At 41.3% G+C, this 16927-nt stretch overlaps 1 protein-coding gene across 2 annotated transcripts in view; it reads left to right on the top strand.

Moving 5' to 3' along the window:
- HMGN3 (high mobility group nucleosomal binding domain 3) overlaps positions 1-16927 on the top strand; it is a 31809-nt gene that overhangs the window by 10274 nt on the left and 4608 nt on the right. For both annotated transcript variants that reach the window (XM_029224226.1, XM_029224224.1), the window contains exons 2-3: positions 9898-9948; positions 15944-15973. In XM_029224226.1, coding sequence (XP_029080059.1) covers positions 9898-9948; positions 15944-15973 — 81 coding nt within the window. The remainder of the gene's footprint in view (positions 1-9897; positions 9949-15943; positions 15974-16927) is intronic.

Below are 16927 nucleotides of genomic sequence, written 5' to 3'. Positions count from 1 at the left end.
TACTGAGAGGATCAAATACAGCAACAAGGTGAAAGTATACAGAGAAATGTAAAGTACTGTTAAAAATGATAGAACTGATTTGGTGTGTTGCCTTTACTTTTTTTTTTTCTGTGGTACGCGGGCCTCTCACTGTTGCGGCCTCTCCCGTTGCGCCGCTTCGCGGCATGTGGGATCTTCCTGGACCGGGGCACGAACCCGTGTCCCCCGCATCGGCAGGTGGACTTTCCACCACTGCGCCACCAGGGAAGCCCCTGCCTTTACTTTTAATAGATAAAAATACTTGTGTCTGTGTGTGTGACCATTTAAAAACCCAGAATAGTACATTTATGTGCATCTCAACATGTAATTTTTTTTTGTTTGTTTTTGTTTTTGTTTTTGTTTTTTGTTTTTTTGTGGTACGTGGGCCTCTCACTGTCGTGGCCTCTCCCGCTGCAGAGCACAGGCTCCGGACGCGCAGGCCCAGCGGCCATGGCTCACGGGCCCAGCCGCTCCGCGGCATGTGGGACCTTCCCAGACCGGGGCACGAACCCGTGTCCCCTGCATCGGCAGGCGGACTCCCAACCACTGCGCCACCAGGGAAGCCCTCAACATGTAATTTTTTTCCTTTTTTTGTCAACATGCAATATTATTTAATTTTTTAACTTTTTTTAGAATTATCTGACAAAAATTTATTTTTCTAAGTTTAATCTTTTCTTATTTTTATTTTATATTGGAGTATAGCTGATTTACAATGTTGTGTTAGTTTCAGGTATGTACAGCAAGGTGATTCAGTTATACATATATCTATTCTTTTTCAGATTCTTTTCCCATATAGGTTATTACAGAATATTGAGTAGAGTTCCCTATTCTGTACCGTAGGTCCTTGTGGATTATCTATTTTATACATAGTAATGTGTATATGGTAATCCCAAGCTCCTAATTTATCTACCCCCTCACCTTCCCCCTTTGGTAACTGTAAGTTTGTTTTCTAAGTTTATGAGTCTGTTTCTGTTTTGTAAATAAGTTCATATGTATCATTTTTTTAGATTCTGTATTATAAGTGATATCATATGATATTTGTCTTTCTCTGACTTACTTCACTTAGTATGATAATCTCTAGGTCCATCCATGTTGCTGCAAGTAGCATTATTTCATTCTTTTTTATAGCTGAGTAATATTCCATTGTATATATGTACCACATCTTCTTTATCCATTCATCTGTCGATGGACATTTAGTTCCTTAAGAAACTAAAAGTAGACCTACCATATGATCCAGCAATCCCACTCCTGGGCATATACCCAGAGAAAATCATAATTCAAAAAGATACCTGCACCCAACTGTTCATTGCAGCGCTCTTTACAATAACCAGGACATGGAAGCAATCAACATGTAATATTTTTAATGGGAAATCGTGTCTTGCTATTCCAAGAGGCTCACAAATGAGGGGGAGTAGGAAACACTCCATTACATATTATGTGTTGCTTGGCTGGGTCTACAGGTTAAGATATTTCCCACCCTGGAAGCGCTTTGCTCTCCTAGCATCCCAGATCTGCACACAGTTTTGAAATTGGGAAAGCCAGCAGAAACGACTTAGAGTGGTGTAGTGGATGAGTCGTGAACCTGAGCCAGCCTCCCTGGCTCTGAAGCACAGCTCTCCCACTGACCAGCAAGATTACCAGCTGGGTCATCTTGGGCAAGATGCTAGGTTATCTTGCAAGATGCAAGATTACCTAACCTCTCTGGCTTCAATTCCGCATTTATACAATAGACATGATACTGTTTACCAACCTCACAGGATTGTAATGAGGAGATTAACTCATTCAGATCATTGCCTTGCACATAAATGCAGTACAGAATCCATGTTTACTGAGATTATGGTTGTTCCTTTGGGTCTGTTCTCGTGTCCTTTTCTAAGACTCCCATACCTGGCATCTCTGTCCTAGACACTTACATAATGTGATTAGTATGTACACGAGCATCTCACAAAGTCAGGCAAGTGAGAGCTTCGGGTCCATCCTCTTCGTTCTCCTCATGAAGAAACTCAGGCCCAGGGACATAAGATACAAGCCAGACTGGGGTCAGGCTTCGGACCTCAGCTGGGACCTTCACCCACGATGCCATTCACACAACAGGGAGGAAGAGATAGCTCTCATGAAAGAGGCAGCTCAGACCAAAGAGATGTGTGAAATATTTTAAATTATTTCATATTAATGATATAATTCCATTATTAAATTATGTGTATTTATACTAAGAAAAGTTCACTGAACATACTTGAAGAGGGCTTTTTCTTTGCTTCCAGTTATCTTTTGTAATGGAGTACAGTGTGAGATAGTTTCCCTAAAAGTATCTCTCAGAAAAGAAGAGTTGCTGTTTACATCGGTTCAGCCAAAGTCTTCTAAAGCAGAGTTCTTACTCAACTACTTTTATCTTGAACAACAAAATTTTATTTGGGGAAGACATACTAGCCTCATGGCCTTAATAAGCTCTTTGGGTTTATAAAAGTTGATGAAATTAATAGGCATAAGCAAGGAAGGAGGTAAGAATGAAATTTGACATCAGTTTGATTATTAATCCTTTGCATGTGATCTCTCAATCCTAAATGCTGGATTTTTAAGGGTTATTTTAAAGAAAGCAAGGCAGTATTGGAGGGTCCCAAACATATACTTACAGCATGAATGAAAAGCAGCCATGCTGATGTTAAACAATGGTCCTTGTGGCTTTGAATAAAATTTTCAGTGTCTGTTTCATATGTCAAATTCAAATATGTGAATATTTGAGTTTAAGGGAAGTACCTGTTATTTGGAAAACTTCATAAGAATTTCCTGGACAGTGCCCCCATTTGTGGGGGGGAATTAATCAAGTAGTTGTGTTTATGTGTTAACTTTAGCAGAAAAGTAAAGAGTTAGTTATGGACACATTTCAGTCTTTCTCGGGGTGGGTTGTTTGGATTTTCGTCCTAGAATGGTTTCTCCTCGTCTAACCAGCTTACTAGTGGACTGCCTTCTTTTCTCCAGCCTTAGGTTTATAACAGAAAATGTAAATTGATTTTAAAAGAAAATGTAAAGAAAAATAATAATAATTTAAACATATTGACCAGCAAGTTAGAGAAAAGTCCCCTCAAAGTAATACATTCCCCAGGTGAAAAGAAGTGGTTGTTGGTTGTTTGTTTGCAGGGTTACGTCTGCTCCCAGCTTTCGTGCATCAGCATGGATAACCCAGGAGTTGAGACTGGATTTGTTCTATGGCTGCTGGTAGATGGTTACTTGAATTTCATAGATACTCTAGGCTCTCAACAAATTCACTTAAGGTATAAGCAGTAGCCCTTGTCACTTAAAATCTTAGAAGGAAAACTCTGAGAGCCTACACTTCAGTAAAGACTATTTGGAACTTTAATACAAGGTCCAGTACTCTTTGCTGAGAACCCTGAGCCCTCCTCTTTCTCCTGTGGCTGAGAAATATGGCACCAGGAGGCACTAGCCTTTTGTTCCTAGCTTCCTGCCACACCCTCAATGTTTTTCTCTGTAGTGACAAATTTGGAGGCTAAGGCCATGTAGTGCTTGCTGTTCCCAAGCAACTGTTGAAGGCTATAAGGATTTTCTCATCTTCTCTGATACCTTCCTGAGTTTGGAGCGAGAAAACTGGGTTCACGACCCCCACAAGAGCCCCTGTGTAAGGTGGTAACCACTGTTACCAGGGGAAGGAGAAGCAGGAGAAGCTCAACCGTTGGTAATTTGTCCTGTTGGTTCCTGTGGATGTTCTACAGAATGAAAATTCCAATTTTCTTTTCTTGGTTGCCTGAGAAGGGCTGCTGCTACAGTTATCTTAAGGAAACACTGTTGTGTCCCCTTCAGTGCATTTTCGTGTCTTCGGATGCAGGACCCAGGCATCTTTGTGCGATGGGAGAATGGAGACGGTGCAGTTGGTCAGCTGCTGAAGGAAGCCGGGCTCCCTCTGCCCGGCTCTCATCCTACACTCAGCCAAGAGGGACAGTTCTGAATTCGCGTTTGTAATGCTCTTGGCTTCCTGTTTTACCCAGCTCCAGATTCCTTCATATCAGCACAAATGAAATGACTATGAATTGTATGTCTTGAACAGAAAAGGAAGAGGCAGTGTGTGGGCCAGACTTACAAGCCGTTTAAGAAATACAGAAAACACTGGGACTTCCCTGGCGGTCCAGTGGTTAAGGCTCCACACTTCCATTGCAGAGGGCATGGATTTGATCCCTGGTTGGGGAACTAAGATCCTGCATGCCGCATGGCTTAGCCAAAAAAAATAATAAAAATAAAAATAAATAAAATAACTGTTTTAAAAAAAAAGGAATGCAGAAAGCACTAATAGTCATGGAATTTGTGTTGGGAGTAGATGTGGCACTGCCGACTGGGCTTTGCTTCCACTCCCCTACCCCCTTAATATTGGTAATCTTTTTAGGGGGTTTTAAGTACAGAAAAATTCAGGAAATAATATAACATACCTATTGACCCATCACTCAGAATTCACACATTTGAACCTTTTTTATCCTATTTGCTTCAGATCTTTCTAAAAATAAAATGTTACAGATAAAGTTCAAGTTCGGAACACCCCCTTGGTTCCCTTCCCTTGTCAGCCTCCCTGGAGAGAAGCATGATCATGAATTTGGTGTGTATCCTTCCAGTCCATGATTTTATACGTTTATGATGTATATGTCACATATAAATCCATAATATTGATTGGTTTTAAAATTTGTAAAAGTGGAATCATATACCTGTATTGTTCTGTGTCTTCTGTTACTTGACATTATAATGAATTAATACAATTTCTTTAGGTATATTATGATAACTAATATATTTGGACTTTTTTAATGACTTATTTTGTGGTTTCTATTTATTATGTGTTTCCCTTTGGTTTGCTCTTTTCTCCCCTGCCTTTGATTGTAAAATTTGCCTTATTCCACTTCTCCTGATTTTTAAGTTTATAGATCTTCTTTATTTTCTTAAAATGTTTAATGCCTGTCTTTAAATTTTGTTTTAACAGAGTCTAAAATGACTCTGTGTCAGTATCATTCTCCAGAACAAAAGCAGGGCCCTCCCACTCTGGGGGTGAGGATGATCTGTTCCCCCTCCTCTCATCTTTTGCAGTTGTTATTGTCTAGAATTGTGCCATCCAATATGGCAGCCATTAACTGCATGAGTCTATTAGCCAATGAGAAAGAATGAGCTGAATTTTTAAAATTTTAGTTTTAATCAATTTAAATTTAAGAACTGGTATTAGATTCAGTTATGGAACATTTTAAATATGTTTGCAACAACCTGGATATGTGAAACTACTATAAACTTTATGATCTCTAACATATTTAGAGGGTCAGGTACTCCTGGTGAAAACTTAACATTTGAATGGAGGTGTGCTGTAAGTGTAAAATACATGCCAGGTTTTGAAGATTTAGTGCCAAGAAGATTTGTGAAATATCTCATTAATAATTTGGATATTGATAACATGTTGAAATGATAAAACTTTAGATATGTTCAGTCAAATAAAATATATTATTACAATTAATTTCACCCATGCCTTTTAACTTTCTTCATGTGGCTGTTAGAAAATCTAAAATTATGTGTTATAATTCTATAGGGCAGCACTAATCTAGGATTTCTACTGAAATATTTTTAAACACACAAAAAATACATATTAGTATCTACAGGTAATAATTAGATTTGCCAATATATTTTATACATTTTTTCTTACATATTTTCCTTCCATCTTAATTCACTTTTCTTATCGCTGAATTTGATTATTTAGTTCTGGATCCTTGTTGAAAGAAAGGCTCTGTTGGTAGTAAACTCTCTTAGTATTTGTATTCTGACATGTCTTGATTTTGCCTTCACTCTAGAATGATAGCTGGGTACAGGATTCTAGGCTGACAGTTTTCCTCAACTCCTTGAACATTGCTCCTCAACTCCTTGAACATTGCTTTGTAGTTTCTTATAATTTATAGATGCTTGAGAAGTAATTCTTTGAAACTAATTCATCTTTTAATTCTGATAACTTTTAAAGATTTTTCTCATTTTCCTTGACCTTCTGTAGTTTTATTATGTCTCATTGTATTTGTTTGCTTTGTTTTGTTTCCAGTTTGTTCCTTGGTGTGAGTTTTCCATCTGGAGACTCATGACTTCAGTTTAGGAAAGTTCTCACCCATTATGCCTTTGTTAGTATCTCTGCTCTCTGCTTCTGAATGTCTATGAGATACGGGTGGAACCTCACAGTTAGCCACCATGTCTCCTAACCTCTCTTTCATATTATCTCTTTATTGCTCTTTCCTACATTCTGGGCTAATTCCTCAGCAGTCCGTGACAATTCATTATGTCTTCTACTGTCCCTGGTCTAGAGTTTATGTTTTGAGGTTTTTTATTTCAATGAGCCTACTTTAATTTTCAGAACTTGTAATTTTAAAAAGTTCAACTACCTGTTGATTTTTGCCAAATTTCATGCTCTTGGCTGATTTGGGGTCTCCACTGGGTCACCAGGTGTTCAGTGATCCACCTGCCTGCCAACTTGCCCTCAGATCATCTCTCAGTGGTGCTTCTGACTCCCCCAGAATCCCTGCTCTGCCTTCCATCAGGCCACCACGTGTGTCCCCCACCCCTTGCTGGCTCTCAGCTTGGTCCCCATCTACTTGGGTGCTGAAGGAGCCTCAGATATGTGAATGAGATCTTTTTGTTAGACCATGGTTCTCTGCCCTTTTGACCATTGTGGGTTCCAACTGGATTAGCATAAGCCTACCCTGTCTGGGGGAGTGAGGCAAGACCCCTCTGCCTTGGAATTCCCCACATCCCGTCTAACTCACTTACCTTCCCGTCAGCCCACAAGGTGGTTGAAGTACATCTGAGATCATCTATGTACACCCCCAAGCCTCATTTCTCCCTTTTCTTTGTTTTTATTCCTCAAGATCCCTTGGGACAAAACCTTCGGGCTTCTCTTTTAATCCCTTCATACCATGATCTCCTGCTCTCTCCAGCCTCATGGCTAAGTGTTAACGGTGGACAGAGTGTGTGATAAGACAGCCGGAAACGGTAGGTCTTTCCGAAATCGTGTACCTGTTACTTTGTGTAACAAAAACAGACGACAAGGTTGCAGGGACTCTGGTTGTAAGGAAATGTGCTCAACCTCAAGGCCCTGTTCAATATGATATATCATATTTGATAATTCAGGAGACTTATATATTTTGTTGTATAACATCTGTATAGCGATTCAGTCTGAAATGCTCTCCCCAACATCTGGCTTGAACGTAAACATGACCCTCTGAGTTAGATGTCATTATCATCTATCAGATGAAGAGACTGAGCCACAGTGATGAACTCACTGCCCCAGATCACACGTCTTCTAGGTAGAGAGCCACAACTGAAGCCAGTGTCTTGACCTGCATGTGTGCCACAGTACCCCACTGATCCCAGGGTGAAGGTCACTTGGGTCGTTCCTGACTTGCAGTTTTCTATGTGCCTGTTCATAGAATGCTCTTATGGAGAGGTTGAGCTTTGCTGGAGTTGTATCTCTTCCCCTCTCCAGTCTTAGGTTCGTTCGTTCATGCATCTGAAAGTATTAACATTTTCAGTTACACCTGCTTTTTTGGTGGGGTCTTTCCAAGTTTCTCTTTCTCAATAATTTGCATCCAATACAAACACTGTTAGGTCAGTGTTTAGAGAGTGATCTTTCAGTCATATTGCTGTCACAAATCCACTGCCTAGAAGAATATTGAACATAATGTCACTAGCATCAGTTTAAGCAAATTTTTAATGTCATGTAACATCAGTAGTAGCTGTGCGGTGCTTCTTTAAAAGCCTATCAGTTACAGCTGGAGGGTACCCCAGATTGAATCTACTGAGTGGCCTGATAAGTGAGAATGAGAGCCCAGCACTTTAGACAACAGAGGATCTGGTTTGTGGCCAGAAGGGTCAAGTTTGTAACCGTGGAAATGAGCAAAGCCAAATGGCTCACCTAGGGATTCGATTTTCTAAGATTTTTCTGTCTCTAACTCAGCTGGCTGATATAGCATGAGATCTGTGAGCCAGACATTCTTTGCAAGAGAGTGGGGACAGAAAAGAGAAGTTCTGGGACTCCACCCCGTGCCCCCCCCACACCCCGCACCAGTCCAGTGGTTAAGACTCTGAGCTTCCACTGCAGGGGGCACGGGTTTGATCCCTGGCTGGGGAACTAGGATCCTGCATGCCACGCAGCATGGCCAAAAAATAATAAATAAATAGAAATTTGCACCAAGAATTTAACACAATTAAAAAAAAAAAAGAAAGAAAAGGGAAGCTTTGTTTTCCTTGATTATAGAGAAGATTCCATGGATGAGGGAAAAATAATTGTTTGATTTGGGAAACAGGAGAGAGCTCCATGGATCTGGGAGGTTCTGAAGAGAGATGAATCGGTAGACGGTGGGTAACAGTGGGTAACAGGCAGCCCCAGGGAAGGAGAGAAGGTTTACTTTGTCTTGAAGAAAAGCTTTTGTCTTTCTCAAAGTCTTTATCTACTTCTGACCTATGTTTTACATATTACTTTATAATCTAAGTGTTTATTTTCTTTGGCTGTGCTGTGCGACTTGTGGGATCTTAGTTCCCTGACCAGGGATCGAACCCGGGCCCTATGGCAGTGAAAGCACAGAGTCCTAACCACTGGACCACCAGGGATTTACCTATAATCTAAGTGTTTAAATTTAACCTTAACTTTATGTGGACTTTCCATGTATTCACATAGCCTAACTATTTTTAATCGCATTGCGTTAGTAATTACATCATTTATTTAAATATTTCTCTGTTATTTACTGATCATGTGAGTTCTTTCTAGTTATTTCATATTAGAAACAGTACAAACAAAACCGTATTTTTACGAAGTCTCTTTCTTTGAGTCTTCGTGCCAAAATTGGAATTACTGGGTCATTATATGATTAGTCCTAAGTGTCTTTTTCATATTGCCAGGATGTTCTCTGAAAATATTATATTAATTTACAGTGTCACCAACCCCAGCAAACAGTGGGTTTTAGGAGCTTTGAATGTTTCTCTCATTTTATCAGATGAGGCGTTACAGCGTAGCTGCTTTATTTTCCTAAGCCAAACATTTGTGCCAAATGTCATTTGCTCTTTGTATGTTTTCACCCTGGGAACTCCGTTCCTATCTTGTGTTAAATAGTTTTAATTTTCTAATTAGTTGAATAGTTTTTATCTTATTTATTGTCTTTATCCAATAAAAATATATTGGGATAATTGATATGTCTCATAAATGTAAGTGTATTTCCCCCGTTGGGAGTCAGGTTTGAGCTGTCGCGAGAGTGGGAGGGTGCCTTCTCGCCCCCCCGCCCCCCGCCCGGGGCGGGGATGGATCAAAATCAGGAAAGAAATCGGCTGGCGTGGCCGGGCGCTGGGCCATCCTACCGAGGCTGGAAGTGTGGGAGAGAGCCTGGAGCTGACGATGGAAAAATAGGAACTCACGATAAATGTATCAAGTCGTATCAAGAAATGGACTAGAAATCAAAGCTAGGCGAGTATGGGGTGAAAGTACGCTTTTGCGCTTGGCTTAGGTTTTCCCTGCTCTCACCTTAGGGAAACAAAGTGACTGGAACATGTGTTGGGTCCCAGGCACCCCTGCTGCCGACTACTGGGTCGCTGTTCTTTACCGGGCAGCAAGAGATCAATGAAAATTCCTTAGAGTGAATGTGCATTGAGAACAGGGGCTCAGATCAGTTCTTGCAATACTTCCTGGTATAATCTTAGAGCAGTTATGCAGATAAATGCAGTGTGTGTGTGTGTGTGTGTGTGTGTGTGTGTGTGTGTGTGTGTGAAACATATCCTCTTACAAACTTATTTTTCCCTGCAGAATATCATTGGCTTATGTAGTCTTTTAATATGCATTTTCCAATTTAAATACAATTCACCGAAATTCTTTCTTTCTAGTCTCCAGAAAATCCAGAGGGCAAGGATGGCTCCAAAGTAACTAAACAGGAGGTAAGTGTATCTTTGACATCCTGTATTTAATTATTAACTGGAATTTTTAATATCGTTATGATGGTCTACATCTGAATGAATACTCTTCGAAACCAGATTGTTGAGACGACATAAACCGGAGATAAAAGTGTGGCTGTGTAGCCTCCCTTAGCCTGGATAGATTTCAGTTAGGGGCACTCATGAGGCATTTTCCACTTGCTATGTTGTTTATGTTTCTACCTGTTGGCGCTGCTGTCTGTTAAAAGGGATACTGAGAATTCCTTCTGGGCAAGGAGCGAGATAATAGGTAAATTCATCAAGGAGAACAAAGTCGGCCTTTCACAGCAAGGAAATGAAAGACTTGATTTAATAAATTCTCTGCTCCGGTGAGTGAACTATAGATTACTTTTTGGGTTCTGAATATTTGCCTAAAAGGAGTCATCTCTAAAGTCAAAAATTATGAAGGATACATAAAATGTCAAAATATTAAAGTTTTTTTTTTTTTAATCAGGAAAATTCTTAGGGTTTGGGATAGTTAGACAATAAGTCAAAGAAGCTCTGTATAAAATACAGAAATCTCCAGAAAGCTAGGAAGAGATGCTTGCATTTGACCTTCCGTGGTCCTACCATGAACTTCTAAAAGGAGATGAGCTAAAAAAGCAGCCAGTGAGATGGCAACTGTGATGACAGCCATTCCCTTTTGCACAGAGCTTTACAGTGTGTGGAATCCTTGAACTTATAACCTAAAAGGGGTCATGGGAGAGACAAAAACAATATCTAGTTACGGATTCTTTGATTGGGTGACTCATACTGTGTTAATAATTCAGAGGTTGTCATGATAACAAAACCCCTACACACTATTTGTACAAGGAAGTTCGTTCTGCCGAATGGAAAATCTTTAACGGAATCTGTAAAGAAATCATTTAAAAGCAAAACAAACAGAACTGCCGATAGCCAAGTCCCCACCATCCATTTACCCAGTATTCAGTGTCTAACATAGAGTTTGGGAGGTGAAGTTGGTGATCCAAAGTCAGGTCACTAAACAAATGCCTAGAACCAACTGAAAAATGTTATCATACCAAAGTTCAAGTGCTTGAACTTTCTTGAAAATGGCAAAATACAATTTGTAGGACAGTTGGCTAAGTGTAATACCCCCTTAATGTTTTTAGATTTGGGCACAGAATGCATTTGGGTTTCTCCTCGGGGACCGCTATTTAAGTTGATTTGACAGTCAGAAAACCTAGAAACCATTACACACAGCAGGTCTTGGATAGTGAAAACAGCCTTTCCCTCCCTTCCACACTAAAAACCATCAAGCTGGTTGGAATATATGTAAAAGATTTTTGCTTACACACCTGTCTTATGCATATTCTTTTACCCCAGAATTTTTATTACTTATATTTTTACATTATTACTTCTAATATTTTATCTGATTCCATGTATTACCTATTGCTAACAAAAGTCTTTCCTAGAAAAGACTCTTTTCCTGTCCGTTAAGCCAACACCAGATTAAAACTTGTGATTTGCCTTCAGGACACCAAGGCAAATTTGTTTGAAAAGGGAAAAGGTCAGTTAGTTGGTGGTGCTTTGGGGTAAGAACTGTCTGACCGTATATTGATGGATTTTTTTCCCCCCAGTGAATTGACTGAATTTTCTAGTTATGTCATGAGTGTGCACAGCCTAGGCTACAGCCAATAGATAGCAGTTACAAAGGGGGATCCCCTTTTGAAAATCATCTTCCACTCCATGATATTTGAAGGGCATAGTGTAGAGTATAGTATCCGGACGATAAATGACCAAAACAATATGCTACAGTCATTACGCTGGGCAGCTTTCAAAGCCCTTTCACCTCCATTGTTTGATCTGATCCTTAAAATCACCCTGGAATGAGGGCAGAGAGCCTTTCAGCATTTTCAGAGAGACATTCCAACCAAAGCAAACAAAAAATGCAGGGAGCGCTTGAATGCACCTGGCTGCACAGATTCCACAGTGAGCAAAAGGAGCAAAAATCTCTGCCTTCATGGAGCTTCCATTGTAGTAGGGGGAAAGAGACAGTAAATAAAAAGTAACTGAAAATTTGCTATGAAGGCAAAGAAAGCAATGAGAGGGAGTAATTTATGTCAGAGAAGCGCTGTTTTGGTCAACACATGGGAGTTATTATCCCCATTTGAAGAGAGCAAACAAGGTACGCAGAGAAATACGTGATTTTCCCCAGGTGTCACAACTTGTAAATTGCAGAATCAGGAAAGACGTCTGCGTCTTCTGACTCAAAATCCCCTATCCTCAAGCCCCTTTTGGGGTCATCATAAAAAGCTGGTCATGGGACTTCCCTGGCGTTCCAGTGGTTAAGACTCCGCACTCCCGATGCAGGGGGCATGAGTTCAATCCCTGGTCGGGGAAGTAAGATCCCGCGTGCCGCAGGACACAGCCAAAAAAAAAAAAAAAAAAAAATCTGATCATCCAGTGCCTTTTCTCTGTCTTCATTCTCCAGCCAAGGCCCTGATACACATCTTGCCTCACTTCCCAGTTTTGCAAAGAAGGGAAATTCTAATTAGCTCTTCATTTGTTTTTGAAAGTTAAAAGCAACTTGATTTGTGGGCTTTGCTTGGTACATGGTGAAGATCAGAAGCATTAAGAAATCTCATAAAAATAAATATGCTTCTGAATTCCAATGGAATGGCCCATATGTTTCAAGCAGTATTCAGCAAAGTCCAGTGACTCTACTTGCATCTAGCTCTCCCAGGGAATTTTGTCTTATTGAGATTAGACTTCTATGTTGCTTTTGCAACCAGGACATTAAAGTGAAAGACTTCACGTCTTTCATAGTAGCCTTCACCGTACTTTTCTCCAACCCGGGGAATTACCAGGTAATCAATAAATGCTTACTGAATAATACCATAGTGCCCAGCACCTGTGTACCACAGTGACAAACCCTCACATTGTTTCTGTAACTTTTAGCGATCTGTCATTCTAAAAACCTTCCTCTTTTCCCTTAGAACTGCTCTTTTGGCCACTTTTCCTGAGGACTCACAGTCAACAGATGGAGAGAAATTCTCTCTTTTTTTTTAAAAAATTGAAGCATAGTTGATTTACAGTATTGTGTTAGTTTCAGGTGCATACAAAGTGATTCGGTTATACACATATATGTATATATCTGTATTCTTTTTTAAAATTCATTTCCATTGTAGTTTATTACAAAATATTGAATATAGTTCCCTGTGCGCTACAGTAAATCCTTGTTGTTTCTCAGGAGAAATTCTTCTTATCTTTTTTTTCATAGTAGTTCTGCCCCACAGCCTGAGTCTTAAATGAATACTTTGAATTCTAGTGTTTGAAAGAGGGAAAGAGAGCAGTCTGGTCTGTTTTATATCTGGTATATATGGGCCAATCATTTATAGAATTGAAGGCTTGTGAAAGCTGATGAAATGTCCCAGGAAGGTGTATACACTTGGTGCATAATCAGTACTGCTGACTGTGAGTGAAGGTTCGTTTCAGCCTCCTGTGTCTGCAGTGAAAAAGAAAATCTCTTAGGATGGTTCCCGAAAAGGAACGTTTAAGAGAAGTCTCTTTTTTTTTAGCATAGAAAGAAGAGCTGGTAAATTTTAGCAGGAAGTCATAAAATCATTTTACAGTAAAACGTGGTTTTTAGAGACCGCTTGGTTTAGACAGCCTAGAAAGGCAAACTCTGTTTTTGCATTAATTTCCTAGACTTTTTATTTTGAAACTCTTGTACTCGACCTGAATTATGAAAAGGTAGCGAGTCTTTTGGATCGGAACAGCTTGCAGGCCCTGCAGAGCAGGGCTTGGTTGGAAGTCTCTCTGGAAATCCCCGGGAGGGGAGGGGGAGGATGGGGGATGGGGACCGGGGTTAGGGGCGGGAGATTTTTCAGAGGATTTGGCTTCGCTTCAATGAGATCTTATTCAGGACAGCTCGTTGGTGGATAGGGAAGCCCTTGTAAGTAATGGTTAACCTGTTGGCCGCTTTTTAGGCTCCAAACTGGATGGTAAGTGAGGAGTGGTCTTGGCATTGCACCCTACAGGCTCACACTTGCATGTCTGGCGTGTCTTACCACTCCATTCACCTCCACGTTTTACTGAGGGCTCCCGCTACGGAAGGGCAAGAGAAGGGGGTTCTGTGCAGATGGGGTACAGATAGGAGACAGGGGAGGGAAGGCCAACCGGGCACACACAGGGTGACACCAAGTGGGGGCGGGGGGATTCAGACAAGACCTGTTGAACCCCCTTTAGCAGAGAGGCCGCCGATTTTCCTCTCAGAGGGCATCTTTCTGAGCCCTCCTCTGCCGGCTGCACTTTCCTCTTGAGGCAGTGTGGGCGGTTCTTGAAGCCACACAGAAGCGTTAAGCTGAGCTCTGGTTGGTAATTGGAGGATGCTCTCCAGCATGCCCGGAAAGCATACTGAAGAAGCACAGGTTACCCACTTGCTGCCCGGTTTAAGTGATAATGCTGCCTCTTCTTCGGGGATACCCAGCACCTGCAATGAACCAGCCTGGGAAAGGCACTACAGGATTTGGGTTCTGGTTCCCAGCATGGTTATTGCTTCCAATCATCCCATGATAATCCAGCAGATGCCGCGGTGATTCCCATGGAGCATCTGGTCCAGGCCCCGCCTCCCATACTGTGCACCCTTTACCCCTGCAGTGACGCGTCACAGCCGACACGTAGCCTGCACAGTCTCCCCGACTCGGCACGTTCTGCCTACCAGCCTGAAGTCCAGCTCAGCTTTGCACACGACCCCAAGGTTAAAATTATTCCAGAGGGCTCTGGCCCTTCATTTCCTTCTGTAGTTTAAAGAAAGATGACTTTAGCTTCCTCTAGCTATTTTCAGCGAGAAAGTTCTTCGATGTGGAGATGGCAAGAAGCATTTCTTTGACTTTGGCCTTGACCAGCTGACCTAGACTGACAAGAGAATTCCATGATTCCTTGCAATCCTGGGCCAGGCTCCTGCTGACCCCCTTAAAAGATTATTTGAGACATTTCACTATTGTAATGAGGCAAAGTCTGCCTAAGGCAGCAAATTAGGGAAAAGCTTGAGTTTATTTTTTTCAGCCAGTATTCTTGCATATCCACTGTATGTTAGGTGGTACACTATTCTACTGGAGATAGAGCAGTGAACAAAACAGACAAAGTGTGGAGTATTTGCTTCCGGAACACTTTTAAAGAAAGGCAGTTGTACTTTTAGAAAGTGAAATCCCTCGGGGAGCCATCTTTTGCTTGTGGGAAGTAGAATATCAATTCTATACGCGTGTTTCTGAAATGCCTAGAACGGTTCTGCTCTTAGAAATTTTCTTTGCCATGTCGTTTGCTGTTAACTTGCACCATCCTTGAAGAAAAGATTTCCTTGAAAAATACCAACCTCAACCCAATTTCTCTAAATTTGTAAACTTCTAAATGAAAAGATGAGATTATTAAAATGATTATTTACATCTTTCAACGTGTGCATTTCGTAGATAAATAAATGTGTTTATTTTGTTACAGGTAAAAGGAAGTCTTGCTTGTTAACTGCCTAAGATTTGGAGTCATTCTCTTTTCTAATGTAGTAACCAGGGAGGGGACTCCTGCTATTTCGGTTTCTGCACAATTATCGTTTAGTATTAATTTATAAGCTTTAGTTCCACTTGTAAGGAACAAGAGTCAGACTGGACTGGTTCTTAAATAGCACCTCTGTGCTCCTGTTGCCAGTTTTATCACAAAAGTTTGGGTCAGAGCCTAAATGTGTCTTCTTTGCCTTTTCCTTGTCCACCCCACCCTCTACTGCAAAAGACCATTTCTTTGAACCGTGAGCCTACACCTCTTTAGGAACACGTCCTCTGGAATATTCCAGTGCCCAGGGCACTTGGGGGTATGTTTCACTGTGCTCACCTGGGGAGGGTAACGGGACTCCTGCATTCTATTCTTTCAACAAAGTAAGACAGTAAGAATGAATTTTTAAAACTCAACTTGGTTGTGTATAATCACCAAAACATATGTTTTTTTTTTGTTTTCGTTTCCTTTGTAGCCCACCAGACGGTCTGCCAGGTTGTCAGCGGTGAGTACTTTGGACCCCTTTGTTGTTAGCTCTTATGAATACACGTTCCCTCGGTCCAGAGCAAAGCAGCAAAAGGAAGATGAAGGTGGTGTTTCCCTTGAGCTTTTTTTATTTCCTTTTTAGAAATAACCTGGGTCAGAATTTCTAGCAACTTTGACCGGTGTTGCCAGCAGCTCAGTTGATCAGACACGTTGGTGAAAAACAGTGGCCAGTCCGTTTAGCAAGCGTTCAAAGCCCAGGAAGCTGTTTGATATCACTGGATCCCTGAGATGGAGAATTAGGTTAGCAAAGTCCTAGCCTTCCATTCTACACCTGATCTGCTAAAGGAGTCAAGAATTCCAGTTCTCCCTCCATGACTCATACCTTAGTCAGGACGTTCTGAAGGTTGTCTGAATCCATAGGCCCTAGCCTCACTTCAGAACTAGAGAATCTGAAAAAGTAACGATTTCCACTCTGCCACCTGGGGTCTCCCTCTGTGGGCCAGGCCCAGGGAAAGGACAAGGGTTAAGATCGTTAAAGCTGGGACTGGCTGGTGTGAGCGAGCCTTGGCCAGGAGTGTACCTCAGCCCTTGTCACCATGCTGTGCTCCCGACTGGCTCCAGTACTCATCCCTGCCACCCTGCTCATGCACCAGTACTCCTTCTGCCAAGACAGGGCAGCCTGCCTCTCTGATGGAGGACTTGGGTTACTTTATGTGCACTGCCCACTGACACACAGAGGGAAAGGCATTGACCTCTTGGCTGATGGCACGTATCCCGATACTAGATAGCCCGGGAGCTGCAAGCTACTGTAACCTTCAGGGAAGCATGGATTCCCTCCTCAGCCCACACCTGTGCCTGGCACAGTGTAGGGAATCCAAGCGGAAATGGATATTGGAAACTTGTTTCTGAATTTCAAAAAAAATACTAGTTTCTGGCTTTTCTTCTCAATATATTTTTGCTAAACTTGTTTCAC

The sequence above is a fragment of the Monodon monoceros genome, unplaced genomic scaffold (assembly GCF_005190385.1).
Source record: "Monodon monoceros isolate NGI ecotype Baffin Bay Population unplaced genomic scaffold, NGI_Narwhal_1 Super_Scaffold_15, whole genome shotgun sequence".
In the NCBI taxonomy this organism is placed as follows: domain Eukaryota; kingdom Metazoa; phylum Chordata; class Mammalia; order Artiodactyla; family Monodontidae; genus Monodon; species Monodon monoceros.
Note: the sequence above shows the minus strand (reverse complement) of the source record. Positions and strands in the feature narration are given on the sequence as shown.